At 40.3% G+C, this 27,906-nt stretch overlaps 1 protein-coding gene across 2 annotated transcripts; it reads right to left on the bottom strand.

The window, feature by feature from the left end:
- Positions 1–383: 383 nt before the first annotated feature.
- On the bottom strand, positions 384–27,603 carry slc31a1 (solute carrier family 31 member 1). Of its 2 annotated transcripts, none has more exons than XM_041810117.1 (5): positions 27,400–27,603; positions 13,128–13,258; positions 12,542–12,614; positions 9,656–9,824; positions 384–1,599 (listed from the first exon to the last, which is right to left on the bottom strand). In XM_041810117.1, exons 1-5 carry the CDS (start codon positions 27,593–27,595, stop codon positions 1,398–1,400), a joined length of 771 nt encoding a protein of 256 aa, XP_041666051.1. In that variant the 5' UTR covers positions 27,596–27,603; the 3' UTR covers positions 384–1,397. The 2 variants fall into 2 exon arrangements, with proteins under 2 accessions (XP_041666051.1, XP_041666052.1); XM_041810118.1 differs by lacking the exon at positions 27,400–27,603 and adding an exon at positions 24,443–24,459.
- Positions 27,604–27,906: the final 303 nt, after the last annotated feature.

The raw sequence follows: 27,906 nt of genomic DNA, 5'->3' as shown, positions 1-27,906 counted from the left end.
TGAAAAAAAAAAAAAAAATATATATATATATATATATATAAATGCGATCAAATCAGTTTTGTTGCTAAACTTTGACCCATCCAAGACTCTTTTCACCCCCAAAGCCCCATCTGTCTACTATTGATTATATGAAAAATAATTAACTTTTTCTGTTTTTAGTAAAAAATGAAATATTTCAAATAATCAAACTGGCATTTAAAGGGTTAAAATTCTGAGAATTATTGGATTTTTTTGTAGTTTTGAGCAGGTCTGAAGTTGTTAAAGAGATTTATGAAAAAAATAGAAAAAAATATTGATGTATGCTGATTTAATGGCAGGTTTTTTTGTACACTCAGTAAATCTGAGGAGGTTAAAGTTCATTTCAACAAACGAGCAGACGCTGGTTTTCTTCATAAACTTTATTCATCTTTTAATGATTCCAGCATTTTTCGACATTATAAAGACAGTTTCCTTCATTTACATCAACGGACAATGACATCACGATGACATCACGATGACATCACACTGACAGGCCCACAGTAGAGCACGTCTGTCCACTTGGTGTCGCTGTGCTCTCTTTAACAGGAAAACCTCAACAAATAATTTCACAATAAAACTCCAGAAACAGATCTGTCCCTGCAACCTGATTGGTCCAGTGAGTAAACTCCGCCCACCTGTCAGAGTGAACCAATAAATCGCCACTATTCACAAACACACCAGTAGAGGGCGCGGATCAGGAGGCTTTAAACTTTCAAAATAAAACTTCCTTTCACCTCCCGAGTTCACAGGTGGTTAAGGCAGGAGGCGTGGCTTAAGGCCGGCGGTGGAGACGCTGTTCATGGTTTAAATCTTTATTTTTATGTTTATATTCAAAGAGGAAACGGGTTTTATTCTGAAAAACCTCTGAGCTCTGATTGGCTCACAAACATAAAAAAGTAGAAACAAAAACTTAAAAAAACTTCATTTCTGTCAAAACGAAACTTTAAATGTTTTATTTTGTAGATAAATGTTGGCGTTTTATTTTGAAGGGTCTCTTTAGCTACATGCTAACAAAGCTAACTGATAAATGAATGAATTCTAAGTGTGCTAATGTCTGAGCTAGCAGTGCTAGCCCTCAGGTGTTATGGCACTAAAGTTACAAATAAACAAAAAGGAGATTTTGGCCAATCAGAGTCCTCTGAGCTGATCTGAACTGTGATTGGCCGGTGGAGATTCATTAAACCATTGCTAACTACAGACGTTAGTGTGCACATTAACCTACAGCAGGCTGTTACCATGGTTACCTTAGTGTCGTCCTCTAGTGCTAACACTGGTTAGCTAGCACGCTAACATAGAGTGGACAGGTGAGTTAGCCTTTATTGATTGTGATCAGCAGAAATCAAAACTACAGATGCTAGCTAACGGTGGCTAGCTAGCGGCTAATGGCAGTGTTCTGTGATGTCCACGACCACCGCCTTTCGCCAGCTAAACAGGAAGTAGCCCATGCCCGCGCCCGCCGCCACGGCGATGCAGAGGTAGGCGTTATAGGTCATGAAGACCAGCATCAGGAAGTAGCTGACGACCACCTGGACGATGTGGAGGAAGGTCTGCAGGAAGTGGGCGGGGCTTAGCATCCGCTGTCTGTAGTGAAAGATAAGGCAGTTAGCATTTGCCTCATTAGCATTGACAGTTTGTGTTTTTGTTAGCATTAGCATGAATGTACTGCTGACCATTTTTACTTTAGTTTAAAAATAAGACGCTAAAATTAGCACCATTAGCATTAAGCTAACAGCAGCTACAGCGTTCATTTTAAAGTTCTGAGTTAGATGAGTTAGCATTCATGTATGTCCCATCACCTTTAATGTAGTTCTACACCAGCTAGCTTTAGCACACTTTAAATGCAGCTAATACAGCAAGGGTTAGCATTAGCATAAGCCTCCTTCAGTACATTTACATGCAGTCATAAAAGTCAAATTACGGTTTTAGTGTAACCGAGATCATCAGTCAGACTAACCAAGTTTATCAAAGTCAGACTAACCGAGTTTATCAAAGTCAGACAAACCGAGTTTATCAAAGTCGGACTAACCGAGTTTATCAAAGTCGGACTAACCGAGTTTATCAAAGTCAGACTAACTGAGTTTATCAAAGTCAGACAAACCGAGTTTATCAAAGTCAGACTGAGATTATCACAGTCAGACTAACTGAGTTTATTAAAGTCAGACTAACCAAGTTTATCAAAGTCAGACTAACCGAGTTTATCAAAGTCAGACTGAGTTTATCACAGTCAGACTAACTGAGTTTATTAAAGTCAGACTAACCGAGTTTATCAAAGTCAGACTAACTGAGTTTATCAAAGTCGGACTAACCGAGTTTATCAAAGTCGGACTAACCGAGTTTATCAAAGTCGGACTAACCGAGTTTATCAAAGTCGGACTAACCGAGTTTATCAAAGTCAGACTAACCGAGTTTATCAAAGTCAGACTAACCGAGTTTATCAAAGTCAGACTGAGTTTATCAAAGTCAGACAAACCGAGTTTATCAAAGTCAGGCTAACCGAGTTTATCAAAGTCGGACTAACCGAGTTTATCAAAGTCAGACTAACCGAGTTTATCAAAGTCAGACTAACCGAGTTTATCAAAGTCAGACTAACCGAGTTTATCAAAGTCAGACTGAGTTTATCAAAGTCAGACAAACCGAGTTTATCAAAGTCAGGCTAACCGAGTTTATCAAAGTCAGACTAACCGAGTTTATCAAAGTCAGACTAACCGAGTTTATCAAAGTCAGACTAACCGAGTTTATCAAAGTCAGACTAACCGAGTTTATCAAAGTCAGACTAACCAAGTTTATCAAAGTCAGACTAACCAAGTTTATCAAAGTCAGACTAACCGAGTTTATCAAAGTCAGACTAACCGAGTTTATCAAAGTCAGACTGAGTTTATCAAAGTCAGACTGAGTTTATCAAAGTCAGACAAACCGAGTTTATCAAAGTCAGGCTAACCGAGTTTATCAAAGTCAGGTTAACCGAGTTTATCAAAGTCAGGACTAACCGAGTTTATCAAAGTCAGACAAACCGAGTTTATCAAAGTCAGACAAACCGAGTTTATCAAAGTCAGACAAACCGAGTTTATCAAAGTCAGGCTAACCGAGTTTATCAAAGTCAGACTAACCGAGTTTATCAAAGTCAGACTAACCGAGTTTATCAAAGTCAGACTGAGTTTATCAAAGTCAGACTGAGTTTATCAAAGTCAGACAAACCGAGTTTATCAAAGTCAGGCTAACCGAGTTTATCAAAGTCGGACTAACCGAGTTTATCAAAGTCAGACTAACCGAGTTTATCAAAGTCAGACTAACCGAGTTTATCAAAGTCAGACTGAGTTTATCAAAGTCAGACAAACCGAGTTTATCAAAGTCAGGCTAACCGAGTTTATCAAAGTCAGACTAACCGAGTTTATCAAAGTCAGACTAACCGAGTTTATCAAAGTCAGACTAACCGAGTTTATCAAAGTCAGACTGAGTTTATCAAAGTCAGACAAACCGAGTTTATCAAAGTCAGGCTAACCGAGTTTATCAAAGTCAGACTAACCGAGTTTATCAAAGTCAGACTAACCGAGTTTATCAAAGTCAGACTAACCGAGTTTATCAAAGTCAGACTAACCAAGTTTATCAAAGTCAGACTAACCAAGTTTATCAAAGTCAGACTTACCGAGTTTATCAAAGTCAGACTAACAGAGTTTATCAAAGTCAGACTAACCGAGTTTATTAAAGTCAGACTAACCAAATTTATCAAAGTCAGACTAACCAAGTTTATCAAAGTCAGACTTACCGAGTTTATCAAAGTCAGACTAACTGAGTTTATCAAAGTCGGACAAACCGAGTTTATCAAAGTCAGACTAACCGAGTTTATCAAAGTCAGACTAACCGAGTTTATCAAAGTCAGACTAAGCGAGTTTATCAAAGTCAGACTAAGCGAGTTTATCAAAGTCGGACTAACCGAGTTTATCAAAGTCAGACTAACCAAGTTTATCAAAGTCGGACTAACCGAGTTTATCAAAGTCAGACTAACCAAGTCTATCAAAGTCGGACATACCAAATTTATCAAAGTCAGAATAACCAAGTTTATCAAAGTCAGACTAACCGAGTTTATCAAAGTCAGACTAACCAAGTTAATTAAAGTCAGACTAACCGAGTTTATCAAAGTCAGACTAACCGAGTTTATTAAAGTCAGACTAACCAAGTTTATCAAAGTCAGACTAACTGAGTTTATTAAAGTCAGACCAACCAAATTTATCAAAGTCAGACTAACCAAGTTTATCAAAGTCAGACTAACTGAGGTTATCAAAGTCAGACTAACTGAGTTTATTAAAGTCAGACTAACCAAGTTTATCAAACTCAGACTAACCAAGTTTATCAAAGTCAGACTAACCGAGTTTATCAAAGTCGGATTAACCAAATTTATCAAAGTCAGACTAACCAAGTTTATCAAAGTCAGACTAACCGAGTTTATCAAAGTCAGACTAATCGAGTTTATCAAAGTCGGACTAACCAAATTTATCAAAGTCAGACTAACCGAGTTTATCAAAGTCAGACTAATCGAGTTTATCAAAGTTGGACTAACCAAATTTATCAAAGTCAGACTAACTGAGTTTATCAAAGTCAGACTAACTGAGTTTATCAAAGTCAGACTAACTGAGTTTATCAAAGTCAGACTAACCGAGTTTATCAAAGTCGGACTAACCAAGTTTTATCAAAGTCGGACTAACAAAGTTTATCAAAGTCAGACTAACTGAGTTTATCAAAGTCAGACTAACCAAGTTTATCAAAGTCAGACTGAGTTTTTCAAAGTCAGACTAACTGAGTTTATCAAAGTCAGACTAACCAAGTTTATCAGAGTCAGACTAACCGAGTTTATCAAAGTCAGACTAACCGAGTTTATCAAAGTCGGACTAACCAAATTTATCAAAGTCAGACAAACCAAGTTTATCAAAGTCAGACTAACCGAGTTTATCAAAGTCAGACTAACCGAGTTAATTAAAGTCAGACTAACCAAGTTTATCAAAGTCAGACTAACCGAGTTTATTAAAGTCAGACTAACCAAGTTTATCAAAGTCAGACTAACTGAGTTTATTAAAGTCAGACCAACCAGATTTATCAAAGTCAGACTAACCAAGTTTATCAAAGTCAGACTAACTGAGTTTATCAAAGTCAGACTAACTGAGTTTATTAAAGTCAGACTAACCAAGTTTATCAAAGTCAGACTAACCAAGTTTATCAAAGTCTGACTAACCGAGTTTATCAAAGTCGGATTAACCAAATTTATCAAAGTCAGACTAACCAAGTTTATCAAAGTCAGACTAACCGAGTTTATCAAAGTCAGACTAATCGAGTTTATCAAAGTCGGACTAACCAAATTTATCAAAGTCAGACTAACCGAGTTTATCAAAGTCAGACTAACCGAGTTTATCAAAGTCAGACTAACCGAGTTTATCAAAGTCGGACTAACCAAATTTATCAAAGTCAGACTAACTGAGTTTATCAAAGTCAGACTAACTGAGTTTATCAAAGTCAGACTAACTGAGTTTATCAAAGTCAGACTAACCGAGTTTATCAAAGTCAGACTAACTGAGTTTATCAAAGTCGGACTAACCAAGTTTATCAAAGTCAGACTAACTGAGTTTATCAAAGTCAGACTAACCAAGTTTATCAAAGTCAGACTGAGTTTTTCAAAGTCAGACTAACTGAGTTTATCAAAGTCAGACTAACCGAGTTTATCAAAGTCAGACTAACTGAGTTTATCAAAGTTAGACTAACTGAGTTTATCAAAGTCGGACTAACCGAGTTTATCAAAGTCAGAATAACCAAGTTTATCAAAGTCAGACTGAGTTAAGTTAATCCAAGTCTGAGCACGCTCCATGGACTCTGAACCATTCTGTGTCCTGGTCAGTGGGTTTTAATGTCAAACAGCAGAGGTGTTTTCGTGGGTCTCAGGTGTGAACATCAGTCAGAGGTGTTTTCGTGGGTCTCAGGTGTGAACATCAGTCAGAGGTGTTTTCGTGGGTCTCAGGTGTGAACATCAGTCAGAGGGGTTTTCATGGGTCTCAGGTGTGAACATGGGACGAGGATGGTAGTCCAGATTACTGTCCTGATGGAGCTGGACCCAGACTTTACAGAGCATGTAGACGTACTGAATGTTAGCCCCGCCCCCTCCACATTAACAACAGTGTGATTAAGACAGAAGAGCGCAACCTGCAGACAGAAACACCTCAGCAGCAGAAAAGAAGCAGAATCCTCAGAGACGTTTTAATGAAACAGAAATGTTAAAGCTTCACTCATTCATCCTGATCATCAATACTTCATCAGCTGATCGATCAATACAGATCTGATCAGTCAGACCTCTGGTATCTTTATAGAAGTCAGTCTGAATTCAGCTTTTACATTTCCTTAAAACCCTAACCTTACTCATTATTTTAAAGTCCCCTCCTCCGTTTAGGTAGACATGGAGAGATGCTCCAATCAGAGCGGGCTGAAGCTCATTAATTATTCAGGACTCGTCTGATTGGAACATCTCCAACAGGAAACATCGTTATGTGGTACAGACTCGACTCAGCTAGACTCTGCCTGGTTTGGTACCAGGCACTCTGGTCTCCATTACGGTAAATACTGTAAGGACACCATCAATGTGGGCGGGGCCATTGTAGCACTGCTGTGCCAAGCTTCAGTCACATGGGGGTGATCGTGGACCTGGTTCTTTAGGTCTCAGAGGGGGACCAGTTTTGTTCCAGAGACGGTTTAAAGTTGGGAGACTAAATCCTCCTGAAGAGAACAGGTGCGTTTAGACGATGACGACCATCAGAGGGTTTGATCCCTGTGGAGGACGTCCCACTGGAGACGATAATCTCTGACCAATCAGAAGTCAGCCCTGACTCAACGTCATATTTTAGTATCAACTCAGCTTGCCAGGAACCTCAACAGAGGGAACATCAAAGAAAGGGTAAGAGGTACCATGGGACGGCAAAAGGGTTTCAGGTCATGGGTAAAAGGTACTAGGTCCCAGTTTTACGGGTCACATGTACCAGGCACAAGGTAAGGGGTTAAAGGTACCAGGTAGGGGGTACCAGGTACAAGATAAAGGGTTAAAGGTACCAGCTAGGGGGTACCAGGTACCAGGTAAGAGGTAACACGTACCAGGTAAGGGGTCAACAGGTACCAGGTAGGGGGTAACAGGTAAGGGGTAACACATACCAGGTAAGGGGTAACACATACAGGTAAGGGGTCAACAGGTACCAGGTAAGGGGTCAACAGGTACCAGGTAGGGGGTAACAGGTATCAGCTAGGGGGTACCAGGTACCAGGTAAGGAGTAACAGGTAAGGGGTAACACGTACAGGTAAGGGGTCAACAGGTACCAGGTAAGGGGTCAACAGGTACCAGGTAAGGAGTAACAGGTAAGGGGTAACACGTACAGGTAAGGGGTCAACAGGTACCAGGTAAGGGGTAACAGGTAAGGGGGTAACACGTACCAGGTGAGGGGTCAACAGGTACCAGGTAGGGGGTAACAGGTATCAGCTAGGGGGTACCAGGTAACAGGTACCAGGTAAGGGGTAACACGTACAGGTAAGGGGTCAACAGGTACCAGGTAAGGGGTCAACAGGTACCAGGTAAGGAGTAACAGGTAAGGGGTAACACGTACAGGTAAGGGGTCAACAGGTACCAGGTAAGGAGTAACAGGTAAGGGGGTAACACGTACCAGGTAAGGGGTCAACAGGTACCAGGTAAGGGGTAACAGGTAAGGGGTAACACGTACAGGTAAGGGGTCAACAGGTACCAGGTAAGGGGTCAACAGGTACCAGGTAGGGGGTAACAGGTATCAGCTAGGGGGTACCAGGTACCAGGTAACAGGTACCAGGTAAGGGGTAACACGTACAGGTAAGGGGTCAACAGGTACCAGGTAAGGGGTCAACAGGTACCAGGTAAGGAGTAACAGGTAAGGGGTAACACATACAGGTAAGGGGTCAACAGGTACCAGGTAAGGGGTAACAGGTAAGGGGGTAACACGTACCAGGTAAGGGGTCAACAGGTACCAGGTAAGGGGTAACAGGTAAGGGGTAACACGTACAGGTAAGGGGTCAACAGGTACCAGGTAAGGGGTAAAAGGTAAGGGGTAACACGTACCAGGTAAGGGGTCAACAGGTACCAGGTAAGGGGTCAACAGGTAAGGGGTAACACGTACCAGGTAAGGGGTCAACAGGTACCAGGTAAGGGGTAATAGGTAAGGGGTAACACGTACAGGTAAGGGGTCAACAGGTAAGGGGTAACACATACAGGTAAGGGGTCAACAGGTACCAGGTAAGGGGTAACAGGTAAGGGGTAGCACGTACCAGATAAGGGGTCAACAGGTACCAGGTAAGGGGTAACAGGTAAGGGGTAACACGTACCAGATAAGGGGTCAACAGGTACCAGGTAGGGGGTAACAGGTATCAGCTAGGGGGTAACACGTACCAGGTAAGGGGTAACAGGTAAGGGGTAACAGGTACCAGGTAAAGAGTAACAGGTACCATTTTAGGGGTAACAGGTACCAGATAGAGAGTAACAGGTACCATGTTAGGGGTAACAGGTACCAGACAGAGAGTAACAGGTACCAGGTAAGGGGTAACAGGTACCAGGTAGAGAGTAACAGGTACCAGGTAAGGGGTAACACGTACCAGGTAGAGAGTAACAGGTACCATGTTAGGGGTAACACGTACCAGGTAGAGAGTAACAGGTACCATGTTAGGGGTAACAAGTACCAGGTAGAGAGTAACAGGTACCAGGTAAGGGGTAACACGTACCAGGGAGAGAGTAACAGGTACCATGTTAGGGGTAACAGGTACCAGGTAGAGAGTAACAGGTACCAGGTAAGGGGTAACAGGTACCAGGTAGAGAGTAACGGGTACCAGATAAGGGGTAACAGGCACCAGGTTAGGGGTAACAGTTACCAGGTAAGGGGTTAAAGGTACCAGGTTAGGGGTAACAGGTACCAGGTAAGAGGCAACAGGTACGAAGTTAGGGGTTACAGGTACCAGGCAAAAACCCTGATGGAAAACAAAAGAACTAGGAGAGTCGGGTCGGTACCACACAGTAGAAATTCACCATAACAGAACCAGAACCACACCTGGTCTATGAAGTCTACCTTTACCTGGGTGAGTGTCCTGAGAGGCGGGGCACAATTGTAACAGGAAGCTCCGCCCCCTCCACACACTGATTGTCAATCATTGAGCTGACAGTGGGCAGATGAATGTTTGATAATAATCAAGAAATACAAATATGACGTAATATTCTATGTATGACTGATCAATAATGATTAAAAATTTATTAATCACTGTTTTATTTATTCTGTAAATAGATAATAATGTAAATATGATCAGGTAATGTCTGGATATTCTATTTAAATATATTCTATGTATATTATATAAAAACTAGTCTTAAATAATCATAGTCTCTCTCTAATGTCAGACATAAACCCCTTTAAAGCTCCTGCCAGTGTTTCGTGTTTGGCGCCCCCCTGTGGTCCTTCTTTTGCTCATCTTGTCCTTTTCCTGGTGAATCAGTTTTCTTTTCTTGCCTTGGTATCAAATATGTACTAGGATCACTCTGGAGACGTTACAGTTGTGTTACCATGGCAACCCCCCCTCTTCTTCGTTAACGTTAGTGTTAGCCACCTACCCGACAGTCTTGTGCGTCTCCATCAGGACCGTCCCATCGGCCCCGGGCAGAGGCATGGAGTTGTAGCGGACGTTGACCTGACTGCGGCGCAGCAGCGCCTCACGGCCCATCTTCAGCCCCTCGTACAGGACGGCCAATAGGAAGACACCGATACACGCCCCCACCATCTCTGATTGGACGGCATTAGGGAAGAGCGGAGTCAGTGATTACCAGTAGTGGGGTTAAGTTACTCAAAAAAGTAATCTATTACACATTACCAGGTAGTTACTACAACAGTAATGATCTATATCATTGAGTTAATCACAGCTACAGTAACTAGAAACGAGTTACTTTAATATTAGTATGTATACCAGTACTGCTGTCAGCTGAGATCAAGACATAAACTATTAGACCGCACATGTTCACACAACAGAGGGGAGGGGCTAAAAAATCATTATTACTGTGAAGTTACACACCAGAGAAATCAGACATGAATCAATAATCAGAGCTCAATAATCAGTGATCAATAATCAGATCAATAATCAGTGATCAATAATCAGGTCAATAATCATATAAATAATCAGTGATCAATAATCAGTGATCAATAATCATTGCTCAATAATCAGATTAATAAACAGTGATGAATAATCAGATCAATAATCAGAGATAAATATTCAGATCAATTATCGTGATCAATAATCAGATCAATTATCGTGATCAATAATCAGATCAATAATCAGCTCAATAATCAGCTCAATAATAAGATTAATAATCAGAGATCAATAATCAGTTATCAATAAACAGTGATCAATAATCAGATCAATAATCAGCTCAATAATAAGATTAATAATCAGAGATCAATAATCAGTTATCAATAAACAGTGATCAATAATCAGATCAATAATCAGATCAATAATCAGCTCAATAATAAGATTAATAATCAGAGATCAATAATCAGTTATCAATAAACAGTGATCAATAATCAGATCAATAATCAGTGATCTATAATCAGTGATATATAATCAGATTAATAATCAGTGATCAATAATCAGAGATCAATAATCAGATCAATAATCAGCGATCAATAACCAAAGATCAATAATCAGATCAATAATTAGTGATCAATAATCAGAGATCAATAATCAGTGATCAATAATCAGATCAATAAACAGAGATCAACAATCAGAGATCAATAATCATTGATCAATAATCAGTGATCAATGATCAGATCAATAATCAGTGATCAGTTTTTAGTGATCAATAATCAGTGATCAGTTTTTCAGTGATCAATATTCAGAGATCAATAATCAGTGATCAGTTTGCAGTGATCAGTTTGCAGTGATCAATAATCAGTGATCAGTTTTTACTGATCAATAATCAGTGATCAGTTTTCAGTGATCAATAATCAGTGATCAGTTTCTAGTGATCAGTTTTCAGTGATCAATAATCAGTGATCAATTTTTAGTGATCAATAATCAGTGATCAGTTTTTAGTGATCAATAATCAGTGATCATTTTCAGTGATCAATAATCAGTGATCAGTTTTCAGTGATCAGTTTTCAGTGATCAATAATCAGTGATCAGTTTTTAGTGATTGATAATCAGTGATCAGTTTTTAGTGATCAATAATCAGTGATCAGTTTTTAGTGATCAATAATCAGTGATCAGTTTTCAGTGATCAGTTTTCAGTGATCAATAATCAGTGATCAGTTTTTAGTGATCGATAATCAGTGATCAGTTTTCAGTGATCAATAATCAGTGATCCATTTTCAGTGATCAGTTTTCAGTGATCAATAATCAGTGATCAGTTTTCAGTGATCAATAATCAGTGATCAGTTTTCAGTGATCAGTTTTCAGTGATCAATAATCAGTGATCAGTTTTTAGTGATCAGTTTTCAGTGATCAATAATCAGTGATCAGTTTTCAGTGATCAGTTTTCAGTGATCAATAATCAGTGATCAGTTTTCAGTGATCGATAATCAGTGATCAGTTTTCAGTGATCAATAATCAGTGATCCATTTTCAGTGATCAGTTTTCAGTGATCAATAATCAGTGATCAGTTTTCAGTGATCAGTAATCAGTGATCTGTTTTCAGTGATCAGTTTTCAGTGATCAATAATCAGTGATCTGTTTTCAGTGATCAGTTTTCAGTGATCAATAATCATTGATCAGTTTTTAGTGATCAGTTTTCAGTGATCAATAATCAGTGATCTTTTTTCAGTGATCAGTTTTCAGTGATCAATAATCAGTGATCTGTTTTCAGTGATCAGTTTTCAGTGATCAATAATCAGTGATCAGTTTTTAGTGATCAGTTTTCAGTGATCAGTTTTCAGTGATCAGTTTTCAGTGATCAATAATCAGTGATCAGTTTTCAGTGATCAATAATCAGTGATCAGTTTTCAGTGATCAGTTTTCAGTGATCAGTTTTCAGTGATCAATAATCAGTGATCAGTTTTCAGTGATCAATAATCAGTGATCAGTTTTCAGTGATCAGTTTTCAGTGATCAGTTTTCAGTGATCAATAATCAGTGATCAATAATCAGTGATCAGTTTTCAGTGATCAGTTTTCAGTGATCAATAATCAGTGATCAGTTTTCAGTGATCAATAATCAGTGATCAGTTTTCAGTGATCAGTTTTCAGTGATCAATAATCAGTGATCAGTTTTCAGTGATCAATAATCAGTGATCAGTTTTCAGTGATCAGTTTTCAGTGATCAGTTTTCAGTGATCAATAATCAGTGATCAGTTTTCAGTGATCAATAATCAGTGATCAGTTTTCAGTGATCAATAATCAGTGATCAGTTTTCAGTGATCAGTTTTCAGTGATCAGTTTTCAGTGATCAATAATCAGTGATCAGTTTTCAGTGATCAATAATCAGTGATCAGTTTTCAGTGATCAATAACTGACCTCCAGGTGAGTTGATGAGCAGACCGGTGAACAGCAGCTCCACGTTCTCATAGCCAAAGTAGAAGGTCATCGCCTAGGCAACAACAACAACAACAGCATTAGCATTAGCATTAGCATGCTAACAGGCTGTCCCTGAACTGTTCTCTGCTGACTCAGCATCACACCCAGGAACAGTCAGACCAGGGTTAAACTACTCAGAGTTGATCTAACTCCTGAAGTCCCATTCTAACTCCATCCTGGGTGAAACGCTCTCCAGGGGTGGAGCTAGCTGATGACCTAACCAGCTCCAGGTGATCAGCAATCCCAGAGGCTCCTGATTGGATAACTGAAGAGCTGGGCGGTCCTTCCTGATGAAGGTCAGTTAGACCAGAACGCTGTTTCAATAAAAACCAGCATAAAACCAGACTTAAGTAAGCCAATCCTTCTCTGACACGCCCCCTAACAGTGTAACCCTAACAACACACCATGACCATGCAGACTTCAGAGCCTGTGATTGGTCCGCTGGGCAGCTTTCCCTCCATGTCCATGTCTCCTCTCCTAGCCTCCACATGCTAACATGCTAACGTGCTAACATCCCGTATCTCACCATCCCTCCGTGTCCTTCGTGCTCTCCTCCTCCGTGTCCTCCTCCGTGGTCATGTCCGCTGGTTGTGGGCGGGGGCATGGTTTGATGATGGTGGTGGTGGGCGTGGTCGGTCCCCATGGTCTGGTCCATGTCTGAAACAAAGAGCGCCACATTAGCCTCTATCTCAGGATATTTAAAGGTAGAGTTGGCCACAGGCCAGCGTTTTCAGCACACCAACACTTTCTGCTAGCAGTACATTTTTGACCAATCACAGATCAGCGTGCTTCTGAGTATGCAGATAGAACAATAACAACGACAAACAGAATGTTAGCTATGCTAACGAAGCAGCTCCCATTAGGACTGGGCAGTAAAACTTTAGCCCGTTACCCTGGGGTACCTAAACACGGCCATGAAGACCGAAGACCGAAACAGAGGAGACTGAAGTCCTGTTAGTGATGGAGGGAGGGTCTGGGTATGCAAACAAGCACATAGAGACTGGAGCCATCATCCTGCACAGTACTCTGGCCCTCTCTGCAGTCAAACTCTCTGAGAGCCAGGATGTTAAAAAATTGGAGACTGAAGTCCTGTTAGTGATGAAGGGAGGGTCTGGGTATGCAAACAAGCACATAGAGACTGGAGCCATCATCCTGCACAGTACTCTGGCCCTCTCTGCAGTCAAACTCTCTGAGAGCCCGGATGTTAAAAAAGTGGAGACTGAAGTCCCGTTAGTGATGGAGGGAGGGTCTGGGTATGCAAACAAGCACATAGAGACTGGAGCCATCATCCTGCACAGTACTCTGGCCCTCTCTGCAGTCAAACTCTCTGAGAGCCCGGATGTTAAAAAAGTGGAGACTGAAGTCCCGTTAGTGATGGAGGGAGGGTCTGGGTATGCAAACAAGCACATAGAGACTGGAGCCATCATCCTGCACAGTACTCTGGCCCTCTCTACAGTCAAACTCAAACAAAGACAGCGCTACTGATCTAAGACAATGTGAGTTTAAAGAAGAGTGGGAGCTGAAGTGGAACTTTTCTAAAAAAAAAAAAAAAAAAGATGATTGCATGATGGTATTAAACCGGTATTAAACTGGTATCACACTGGTACTAAAATGGTATAACACTGGTATCACACTGGTATCACACTGGTATAACACTGGTATCACACTGGTATCACACTGGTATCACATTGGTATCACACTGGTATCACACTGGTATCACACTGGTATCACATTGGTATCACACTTGTATCACACTGGTATCACACTGGTATCACACTTGTATCACACTGGTATCACACTGGTATCACACTGGTATCACATTGGTATCACACTGGTATCACACTGGTATCATACTGGTATCACACTGGTATCACACTGGTATCACACTGGTATCACACTGGTATCACACTTGTATCACACTGGTATCACACTGGTATCACACTGGTATCACACTGGTATCACACTGGTATCACATTGGTATCACACTGGTATCACACTGGTATCACACTTGTATCACACTTGTATCACACTGGTATCACACTGGTATCACACTGGTATCACACTTGTATCACACTGGTATCACACTGGTATCACACTGGTATCACACTGGTATCACATTGGTATCACACTGGTATCACACTGGTATCATACTGGTATCACACTGGTATCACATTGGTATCACACTTGTATCACACTGGTATCACACTGGTATCACACTTGTATCACACTGGTATCACACTGGTATCACACTGGAATCACACTTGTATCACACTGGTATCACACTTGTATCACACTGGTATCACACTGGTATCACATTGGTATCACACTGGTATCACATTGGTATCACACTTGTATCACACTGGTATCACACTGGTATCACACTGGTATCACACTGGTATCACACTGGTATAACACTGGTATCACACTTGTATCACACTGGTATCACACTTGTATCACACTGGTATCACACTGGTATCACACTTGTATCACACTGGTATCACACTGGTATCACACTGGTATCACACTGGTATAACACTGGTATCATACTGGTATCACACTGGTATCACACTGGTATCACACTGGTATAACACTGGTATCACACTTGTATCACACTGGTATCACACTGGTATCACACTGGTATAACACTGGTATCATACTGGTATCACACTGGTATCACACTGGTATCACACTGGTATCACACTGGTATAACACTGGTATCATACTGGTATAACACTGGTATCATACTGGTATCACACTGGTATCACACTGGTATCACACTGGTATAACACTGGTATCATACTGGTATAACACTGGTATCATACTGGTATCACACTGGTATCACACTGGTATCACACTGGTATAACACTGGTATCATACTGGTATAACACTGGTATCATACTGGTATCACACTGGTATCACACTGGTATCACACTGGTATCACACTGGTATAACACTGGTATCATACTGGTATCACACTGGTTTCACACTGGTTTCACACTGGTATCACACTGGTATCACACTGGTATCACACTGGTATCACACTGGTATAACACTGGTATCATACTGGTATAACACTGGTATCACACTGGTATCACACTGGTATCACACTGGTATCACACTGGTATAACACTGGTATCACACTGGTATAACACTGGTATCATACTGGTATCACACTGGTATCACACTGGTATCACACTGGTATCACACTGGTATAACACTGGTATCACACTGGTATCACACTGGTATCATACTGGTATAACACTGGTATCATACTGGTATCACACTGGTATCACACTGGTATCACACTGGTATCACACTGGTATAACACTGGTATCATACTGGTATAACACTGGTATCATACTGGTATCACACTGGTATCACACTGGTATCACACTGGTATCACACTGGTATCATACTGGTATCACACTGGTATCACACTGGTATCATACTGGTATCACACTGGTATCACACTGGTATCATACTGGTATCACACTGGTATCACACTGGTATCATACTGGTATCACACTGGTATCACACTGGTATCATACTGGTATCACACTGGTATCACACTGGTATCATACTGGTATCATACTGGTATCACACTGGTATCACACTGGTATCATACTGGTATCACACTGGTATCACACTGGTATCACACTGGTATCACACTGGTATCACACTGGTATAACACTGGTATCATACTGGTATAACACTGGTATCACACTGGTATCACACTGGTATCACACTGGTATCACACTGGTATAACACTGGTATCATACTGGTATAACACTGGTATCATACTGGTATCACACTGGTATCACACTGGTATCACACTGGTATAACACTGGTATCATACTGGTATAACACTGGTATCATACTGGTATCACACTGGTATCACACTGGTATCACACTGGTATCACACTGGTATAACACTGGTATCATACTGGTATCACACTGGTTTCACACTGGTTTCACACTGGTATCACACTGGTATCACACTGGTCTCACACACACTGGTATAACACTGGTATCATACTGGTATCACACTGGTATCATACTGGTATCACACTGGTATCACACTGGTATCACACTGGTATAACACTGGTATCACACTGGTATAACACTGGTATCATACTGGTATCACACTGGTATCACACTGGTATCACACTGGTATAACACTGGTATCACACTGGTATCACACTGGTATCATACTGGTATAACACTGGTATCATACTGGTATCACACTGGTATCACACTGGTATCACACTGGTATCACACTGGTATAACACTGGTATCATACTGGTATAACACTGGTATCATACTGGTATCACACTGGTATCACACTGGTATCACACTGGTATCACACTGGTATCATACTGGTATCACACTGGTATCACACTGGTATCATACTGGTATCACACTGGTATCACACTGGTATCATACTGGTATCACACTGGTATCACACTGGTATCATACTGGTATCATACTGGTATCACACTGGTATCACACTGGTATCATACTGGTATCACATTGGTGTTTAGACATGTTTCAGGTTAAAGAGATAATATATCTGCTGTGATTTTGAAATTCTAGACTGAGATCAGAGACCCAGCCCTAGTTTAAGCCATCAGTCTGAGTCCAGATCAGAGACCCAGCCCTAGTTTAAGCCATCAGTCTGAGTCCAGATCAGAGACCCAGCCCTAGTTTAAGCCATCAGTCTGAGTCCAGATCAGAGACCCAGCCCTAGTTTAAGCCATCAGTCTGAGTCCAGATCAGAGACCCAGCCCTAGTTTAAGCCATCAGTCTGAGTCCAGATCAGAGACCCAGCCCTAGTTTAAGCCATCAGTCTGAGTCCAGATCAGAGACCCAGCCCTAGTTTAAGCCATCAGTCTGAGTCCAGATCAGAGACCCAGCCCTAGTTTAATCCATCAGTCTGAGTCCAGATCAGAGACCCAGCCCTAGTTTAAGCTATCAGTCTGAGTCCAGATCAGAGACCCAGCCCTAGTTTAAGCCATCAGTCTGAGTCCAGATCAGAGACCCAGCCCTAGTTTAAGCCATCAGTCTGAGTCCAGATCAGAGACCCAGCCCTAGTTTAATCCATCAGTCTGAGTCCAGATCAGAGACCCAGCCCTAGTTTAATCCATCAGTCTGAGTCCAGATCAGAGACCCAGCCCTAGTTTAAGCCATCAGTCTGAGTCCAGATCAGAGACCCAGCCCTAGTTTAATCCATCAGTCTGAGTCCAGATCAGAGACCCAGCCCTAGTTTAATCCATCAGTCTGAGTCCAGATCAGAGACCCAGCCCTAGTTTAATCCATCAGTCTGAGTCCAGATCAGAGACCCAGCCCTAGTTTAAGCCATCAGTCTGAGTCCAGATCAGAGACCCAGCCCTAGTTTAAGCCATCAGTCTGAGTCCAGATCAGAGACCCAGCCCTAGTTTAATCCATCAGTCTGAGTCCAGATCAGAGACCCAGCCCTAGTTTAAGCCATCAGTCTGAGTCCAGATCAGAGACCGAGCACTAGTTTAATCCATCAGTCTGAGTCCAGATCAGAGACCCAGCACTAGTTTAATCCATCAGTCTGAGTCCAGATCAGAGACCCAGCACTAGTTTAATCCATCAGTCTGAGTCCAGATCAGAGACCCAGCACTAGTTTAATCCATCAGTCTGAGTCCAGATCAGAGACCCAGCCCTAGTTTAATCCATCAGTCTGAGTCCAGATCAGAGACCCAGCCCTAGTTTAATCCATCAGTCTGAGTCCAGATCAGAGACCCAGCCCTAGTTTAATCCATCAGTCTGAGTCCAGATCAGTGGTGATGAGGTTTATTCAGAACTAAACGTGCAGCTGCAGAAACATCAGGAACTATTAACAGTTTAACTTTTAACCCTTTAATGTTAAATTTAGATGAAGTGAACATTTTATTGGTCATTTTGTAATTTTCATATTTTTTCTGACCAATGAGGATGAAGAGCTGTTTCTAATAATAATAACAATATAATAATAATGTTTATTTATATAGCACTTATCAAAACCAAGTTACAAAGTGCTTTACAAAACATCAAAGTTCATCAGTGAAAAACACAATAAAAAGAAAATAATCATCAATAAAAAATAGAAGAACACACCAGCAACAAGTCTGACAGACTAAATAAAAGAATAAAAAGAAAAAGAAAAATTGGATGTAATTTTAAAAACCTAGACCAATGAAAAAACAATGACATAAACAAGGGATCATAAGTAAAACACAGTTCACAAGAAGGCTTTCCGATAAAGATATGTTTTTAAAAGGGATTTAAAAGAAGACGCTGATGTAGCTAGTCTGAGATCCTCAGGCAGGTCGCTCCATAGCCGAGGCGCCCTACTAGCAAATGCTCTGTCGCCTTTTGTTTTAAAGTTTGAGGTGGGAACAATAAGGAGATTCCTGCCTGAGGATCTCAGGCTGCGCACTGGATGGTAAGGGGACAACAGCTCAGATACATATTCAGGGGCCAGACCGTGAAGAGCTTTAACAGTAAGGAGTAAAATCTTAAAATCAATCCTGAAAGAAATGGGCAGCCAGTGCAGTGTCATTAAGACAGGAGATCATGTGACAGGGAGATCATGTGACCGTCTGTCCTGATGGAGTCTGAACAGCACTGAGACCATAAACCAGGTCCACAGTCCTCCTGATAAGCCTCTGTGTGTTCTTGGACTCGCTGTCATGGTTCTACAGGTCTATCCTGCCAGCATCCTTTAACAGTTCACCATGTCACATGACCACAGACACACGTATGAACAGAGGTAACTAAAGGGTTAATCTACCTTCACTGGGATAGCTGAGTCTGAAATATCAGATCATGATCAGCAGTCGTCCACACATGCTTCGATTATACTGGTTTAGTCTGGGTTTAGGGGTCCTGGAGAAGACCAGCCACTTGAACAGGTACAGCTGTTATATCAGGAATAAGAGGAATACATATCCCACAATCCCTCTGTGCTTTCATTCGTTCAGTGTCACTGAGAGCTGTTAGACCATGACCTAGAGGCTGAAATTATCCTGATAATGACTGAGGAGGCCGAGTTTGTAAATCTATAAACCATCAGAATCTGTATCCTGTTCAAACAGGATTAAATATTTAAAATATGAGCGTCTGTATCCTGTGCAAACAGGATTAAATATTTAAAAATATAAGTGTCTGTACCCTGTTAAAACAGGATTAAAAATTTGAAATATGAGCATCTGTATTCTGTTTAAAGAGGATTAAATCTTTAAAATATGAGTGTCTGTATCCTGCTCAAACAGGATTAAATATTTAAAAACATGAGTGTCTGTATCCTGCTCAAACAGGATTAAATATTTTAAAATTTGAGTGTCTCTATCCTGTTCAAACACCATTACATATTTAAAAATATGAGTGTCTGTATCCTGTTCAAACAGGATTAAATATTTTAAAAAATGAGCATCTGTATCTTGTTCAAGCAGGATGAAATATTTAAAATATGAGCATCTGTATCCTGCTCAAACAGGATGAAATATTTAAAAATAAAAGCATCTGTATCCTGCTCAAACAGGATGAAATATTTAAAAATGAAAACGTCTGTATCCTGTTCAAACAGGATTAAAAATTCAAAAATATGAGCATCTGCATCCTGTTCAAACAGGATTAAACATTTAAAAATATAAGTGTCTGTACCCTGTTAAAACAGGATGAAATATTTAAAAATACAAGCGTCTGTATCTTGTTCAAACAGGATTAAACATTTAAAATATGAGTGTCTGTATCCTGTTCAAACAGGATTAAACATTTAAAATATGAGTGTCTGTATCCTGTTCAAACAGGATTAAATATTTAAAATATGTGCGTCTGTATCCTGTTCAAACAGGATGAAATATTTAAAATATGAGCGTCTGTATCCTGTTCAAACAGGATGAAATATTTTAAATAGGAGCATCTGTATCCTGTTCAAACAGGATTAAATATTTAAAATATGAGCGTCTGTATCCTGCGCAAACAGGATTAAATATTTAAAAATATAAGTGTCTGTACCCTGTTAAAACAGGATTAAAAATTTGAAATATGAGCATCTGTATTCTGTTTAAAGAGGATTAAATCTTTAAAATATGAGTGTCTGTATCCTGCTCAAACAGGATTAAATATTTAAAAACATGAGTGTCTGTATCCTGCTCAAACAGGATTAAATATTTTAAAATTTGAGTGTCTCTATCCTGTTCAAACACCATTACATATTTAAAAATATGAGTGTCTGTATCCTGTTCAAACAGGATTAAATATTTTAAAAAATGAGCATCTGTATCTTGTTCAAGCAGGATGAAATATTTAAAATATGAGCATCTGTATCCTGCTCAAACAGGATGAAATATTTAAAAATAAAAGCATCTGTATCCTGCTCAAACAGGATGAAATATTTAAAAATAAAAACGTCTGTATCCTGTTCAAACAGGATGAAAAATTCAAAAATATGAGCATCTGCATCCTGTTCAAACAGGATTAAACATTTAAAAATATAAGTGTCTGTACCCTGTTAAAACAGGATTAAATATTTAAAAATACAAGCGTCTGTATCTTGTTCAAACAGGATTAAACATTTAAAATATGAGTGTCTGTATCCTGTTCAAACAGGATTAAATATTTAAAATATGTGCGTCTGTATCCTGTTCAAACAGGATGAAATATTTAAAATATGAGCGTCTGTATCCTGTTCAAACAGGATGAAATATTTTAAATAGGAGCATCTGTATCCTGTTCAAACAGGATTAAATATTTAAAAATATGAGCGTCTGTATCTTGTTCAAACAGGATTAAACATTTAAAATATGAGTGTCTGTATCTTGTTCAAACAGGATGAAATATTTAAAATATGTGCATCTGTATCCTGTTCATACAGGATGAAATATTTAAAATATGAGTGTCTGTATCCTGTTCAAACAGGATTAAACATTTAAAATATGAGTGTCTGTATCCTGTTCAAACAGGATTAAACATTTAAAATATGAGTGTTTGTATCCTGTTCAAACAGGATTAAATATTTAAAATATGAGTGTCTGTATCCTGTTCAAACAGGATTAAATATTTAAAAACCTGAAATCCTGAAGAATAAATGGTTAAAGTTGATAGGAACGTCTCCGTCCTACCTTCCTCGTCCTCTCAGCGATGCCGACTCCACAGCCACAGACTCACTGAACACGTTACCGTGGTAATGGCCTGACGTTGTTGAGCAGCTGTCCTGCTGTAATCTGATTGGCTGTCAGGCCCCGAGGCTACCAGAGTCGGAGTTAGCCAATGAGAGCCCTTGGAGGGTCTGTCTGCTATCAGCCAATTAGATCAGGGCACCATTAACATTAACAGGAAGGACAGTTATCGCCGCGGGCAACACTTAACATCCTGTTTCCTGTATGTCAGTCAGCATCTCTCTCTCTCTCCCCCCATTTCTGCTGTCGATCGCCCCGTATCAATCAGACTGCTGATTGGTTAAACTGATTTCTGTAGAGACGTTAAATCTGAGGGCCAGAGTCTCAGATCTCTGATTATTCTTCTAGAAAACTCTCCGGGACTGACATCTTCATCTGTTAGCTTCATGCTAACTCAGAATGGACATTACCATTAACAGGCTAACAGCTTTAGCATTGAGCTTCATTCCTCCTTCCAGTCGAACTGATTGGTTTATTGATCGTTTCTATAATCAGGCAGATCTCCTCAGAGAGGTGGCGCTAGTTCCTCCTCAGCTGGGTCACATGACTGTTACCTTCTTCTTCTCTGGTCATTTCCTGTTGGTGGTACGCCACAGACACAGGAAGTAGTTTGTTTTAGTCCAGGAGAACAGACACCTCTAGGTTTTAGTTCCTAAATCATTAACTAACGATCACTGCCGACCCCTGGTCAGACCCTGAGTGACCTCTGACCTCTGAGAGGCCCCTGAGCCTCAGCTTGAGAAACTCCTCTGATAATAAATGAGATAACATGAACTTTACTCTGAAAAACCTCCAGGACAGACTTCCTTCAAGTGTCCCAAAGATGATATCCCATGAGCCTTTGCTGCACTCACACAGTCCGACCAATCAGAAACTCGAGCACAGGTACAGACCCTACAGGTCCACCTGAAGGACTTAGACCCTGGACTCTCCTGTTCTGATCTCTTTACCTGGATGTTGGGGTCAGGTGGTCTCAGATCCAGACCTGGTCCCTGAAGTAAAACCATGTCTGCTGAGAGTCCGTCCCCACAGATGATCAGAGCTCTGAGTCTCTATCAGACATGAGCGTTTCCATGACAACAGCAGGAGACTTCCACCTGTTGAGGTGACTCACACCTGCAGCCAATCAGAAAGCAGCATCGAGGAAACGACCCTGAATCAGCAACGTGGCTGAACTTTGACCTCCAGGTCATCACACCTTAATCTTTAACAGACAGGAAGTTCAGCAGGGACCAAGAACCACATTCAGGGCCCACATTCAGGGCCCACATTCAGGACCTGGACTCTCTTCCTGTGAAGCCATGCTGTTGTGATGGATGTGGTCCTGACAGAGTCGTTGTCTGGATGGTATGATCTGTGTCTCTAAAAGCTCTCTCTACTTCTCAGCATTGATAGTTCCTCTCCAGATGTTAGACCTGACCACATAGGCACTAATGCAACCCCAGACCATCAGAGATGCAGGCTTTAGACCTGAGCCAGGAGAACCAGCTGGATGCTCCAGATACTGGCTGACTTCTGTTTTATTTACATTTCACAGTGTCCCAACTTTTTTTGGAAATGGAGGTATCAGATACATAATAAAACCAACAGTAAAATATGACAGCATACACTATAATAGATATAATAACATAATAACGATGTTTTAATCATAACAGTAGATGTGATAGTAATAATATTGATAGAATATTTTTATTATTTTATAATAATTTTATAAAGATGTTTTAATTATAACAGTAGATGTGATAGTAATAATATTGATAGAATATTTTTATTATTTTATAATAATTTTATAAAGATGTTTTAATTATAACAGTAGATGTGATAGTAATAATATTGATAGAATATTTTTATTATTTTATAATAATTTTATAAAGATGTTTTAATTATAACAGTAGATGTGATAGTAATAATATTGATAGAATATTTTTATTATTTTATAATAATGTTATAAAGATGTTTTAATTATAACAGTAGATGTGATAGTAATAATATTGATAGAATATTTTTATTATTTTATAATAATTTTATAAAGATGTTTTAATTATATCAGTAGATGTGATAGTAATAATATTGATAGAATATTTTTATTATTTTATAATAATGTTATAAAGATGTTTTAATTATATCAGTAGATGTGATAGTAATAATATTGATAGAATATTTTTATTATTTTATAATAATGTTATAAAGATGTTTTAATTATAACAGTAGATGTGATAGTAATGTTATAATACTCACCTGTCCTCTGACAGTCAGACTTTGATCTTCACTGTGATTTACCTGCACACAGGTGAGTGCGCCTGCTCAGCAGCACCTAGACTCAGTGATCCGGTCTAACCTGTCAGAGTCCTGACCTATTAAAGATCAATCATCATTTCCGATCAGATTTAATCCGGTCCTCTTCCTGGTGTCTGACAGACCCAGCATCAGCCTCTAAACCAGCTCTGGACCAATCACGGCCGTCCAGGTGAGCTCTTCGCCTGCCGAACCACCTGTCTGCTCCGTGCTGGTCTATGGGGGATCCAGGGAGGATCGATCACCTGGACGATCAATAACATGACCAGTAAAGGTCTAAAGTGCCCCCTTTTAAAATAGGAGTCTGTCTGTAGCAGAGCAGCAGAGGTCACTGACAGTCTAGACTCGGAGAACTCACCTGGACTCTCCTGGACTCTGCTGACTCTGCTGGATTTAAAATATGAGTGTCTATCCTGTTCAAACAGGAGTCCGACCCTCCGAGCTGAGCGCAGACCAACAGACGAAGAAGAAAAGAAGAAAGAAGAAGAAAGTCGCTCGTGCCGAACTTCTCTTTACCGTCTCTCAGCGATGCCGACTCCACAGCCACAGACTCACTGACGTAGTTACGCAGAGAGTAGGGAGGCGACGACGAGCGTTGAGCAGCTGTAGATCAACAGACGTAGATGCTGCCTGGGACAAGGCTGCTCGTAGGAGCGCGGCCGCCATCTTGGAGAGGGGTAACCGGGCTGATGATGAATCTGAGAGCAGAGAGTCCGTCCATGAAAACTGGCAGAGGATCCAGACTCGCGGGGCCCCTGGTTAACATCCTGGTTTCTGAGAGTTTGGGAACTCTCATATTCAACATCACACCTGAAACCAAAACACTGAGTGTGTTTGATCAATCAACTGCTGATTGGGTCTCTGATGCACTGATTTCTGTAAATAACTTTATTTAAATCTGAGGCCAGAGTCTCAGATCTCTGATTATTATTCTAGAAAACCGGGACTGACATCTTCATCTGTTAGCTTCATGCTAACTTTGAAATACATTACCATTAACAGGCTATACAGCTTTAGCATTGAGCTTCACTCCTTATTTAAACTGATTGGTTTATTGATCGTTTCTATAATCAGGCAGATCTCCTCAGAGAGGTGGCGCTCTGTTCCTCCTCAGCTGGGTTTGAAATGACTGTTATTCTTCCTGGTCATTTCCTGATTGGTGAGTGTGTTTGACACAGGAACTTTATTTAGTCCAGGAGATCTCTGATGCACTAGGTTTTGAAATAAATCATTAACTAACGATCACTGCCGATACCCTGGTCAGACCCTTTGAGTGACCTCTGATTTAGAGAGGGTCTCTGAGCCTCAGTGTGTTTGAGAAACTTCTGATAATAAATCTCTGAGATAACATGAACTTTACTCTGAAATAACTTTATTTACAGACTTCTCTGGATAATTAGCAGTGTTGGTCTGTATATCTATGAGCCTTTATATTTGAGTCCGACCAATCAGAAGCTCGAGCACATTTCAAATATTTCACAGGTCCACCTGAAGGACTTAGACCCTGGACTCTCCTGTTCTGATCTCTTTACCTGGATGTTGGGGTCAGGTGGTCTCAGATCCAGACCTGGTCCCTGAATAAAACCATGTCTGCTGAGAGTCCGTCAAATTAAAGCTTCATGATTGGCTCAGTATTTCAGAATAAAAGCTTCATGTTTTATTGGCCATGACATTTCAGCAGGAGACTTCCATGTTGATTGGTGACTCACACCTGCAGCCAATCAGAAAGCAGCATGTTTTATTGGCCCAGCAGCAACGTGGCTGAACTTTGACCTCCAGGTCATCACACCTTAATCTTTAACAGACAGGAAGTTCAGCAGGGACCAAGAACCACATTCAGGGCCCACATTCAGGGCCCACATTCAGGACCTGGACTCTCTTCCTGTGAAGCCATGCTGTTGTGATGGATGTGGTCCTGACAGAGTCGTTGTCTGGATGGTATGATCTGTGTCTCTAAAAGCTCTCTTTTACTTCTCAGCATTGATAGTTCATGTTTTATTGGCTCAGTGTTTCCTGACCACATAGGCACTAATGCAACCCCAGACCATCAGAGATGCAGGCTTTAGACCTGAGCCAGGAGAACCAGCTGGATGCTCCAGATACTGGCTGACTTCTGTTTTATTTACATTTCACAGTGTCCCAACTTTTTTTGGAAATGGAGGTATCAGATACATAATAAAACCAACAGTAAAATATGACAGCATACACTATAATAGATATAATAACATTGGCTCGATGTTTTAATTATAACAGTAGATGTGATAGTAATAATATTGATAGAATATTTTTATTATTTTATAATAATTTTATAAAGATGTTTTAATTATAACAGTAGATGTGATAGTAATAATATTGATAGAATATTTTTATTATTTTATAATAATTTTATAAAGATGTTTTAATTATAACAGTAGATGTGATAGTAATAATATTGATAGAATATTTATTATTATTTTATAATAATTTTATGTGTTTTAATTATAACAGTAGATGTGATAGTAATAATATTGATAGAATATTTTTATTATTTTATAATAATGTTATAAAGATGTTTTAATTATAACAGTAGATGTGATAGTAATAATATTGATAGAATATTTTTATTATTTTATAATAATTTTATAAAGATGTTTTAATTATATCAGTAGATGTGATAGTAATAATATTGATAGAATATTTTTATTATTTTATAATAATGTTATAAAGATGTTTTAATTATATCAGTAGATGTGATAGTAATAATATTGATAGAATATTTTTATTATTTTATAATAATGTTATAAAGATGTTTTAATTATAACAGTAGATGTGATAGTAATGTTATAATAACATTATTTTATTATAATTTTATAATGTTGTGAGCTCTGACACTAACCACGTGACCCTGGACGTTCTCACCTGTCCTCTGACAGTCAGACTTTGATCTTCACTGTGATTTACCTGCACACAGGTGAGTGCGCCTGCTCAGCAGCACCTAGACTCAGTGATCCGGTCTAACCTGTCAGAGTCCTGACCTATTAAAGATCAATCATCATTTCCGATCAGATTTAATCCGGTCCTCTTCCTGGTGTCTGACAGACCCAGCATCAGCCTCTAAACCAGCTCTGGACCAATCACGGCCGTCCAGGTGAGCTCTTCGCCTGCCGAACCACCTGTCTGCTCCGTGCTGGTCTATGGGGGATCCAGGGAGGATCGATCACCTGGACGATCAATAACATGACCAGTAAAGGTCTAAAGTGCCCCCCTTTACCGAGGAGTCCGGGTCTGTAGCAGAGCTAGCAGAGGTCACTGACAGTCTAGACTCGGAGAACTCACCTGGACTCTCCTGGACTCTGCTGGACTCTGCTGGACTCCTCTGGACTCTGCTGGACTCTTCCGTCTCCGGAGTCCGACCCTCCGAGCTGAGCGCAGACCAACAGACGAAGAAGAAAAGAAGAAAGAAGAAGAAAGTCGCTCGTGCCGAACTTCTCTTTACCGTCTCCCTCTCCGCGGAGACGCTTCCGTACGTCATGACGTAGTTACGCAGAGAGTAGGGGAGAAGCGACGACGAGCGGAGAAAACAACATAGATCAACAGACGTAGATGCTGCCTGGGACAAGGCTGCTCGTAGGAGCGCGGCCGCCATCTTGGAGAGGGGTAACCGGGCTGATGATGAATCTGAGAGCAGAGAGTCCGTCCATGAAAACTGGCAGAGGGGGGATCCAGACTCCAGGGAAAGTAGGGGCCCCTGGTCTCTGGTCTGAGAGTTTGGGAACCCCTCATATTCAACATCACACCTGAAACCAAAACACTGAGTGTGTTTGAAATAACTTTATTTAAACC

Source organism: Cheilinus undulatus, linkage group 17 (assembly GCF_018320785.1).
Source record: "Cheilinus undulatus linkage group 17, ASM1832078v1, whole genome shotgun sequence".
Lineage (NCBI taxonomy): Eukaryota > Metazoa > Chordata > Actinopteri > Labriformes > Labridae > Cheilinus > Cheilinus undulatus.
Note: the sequence above shows the minus strand (reverse complement) of the source record. Positions and strands in the feature narration are given on the sequence as shown.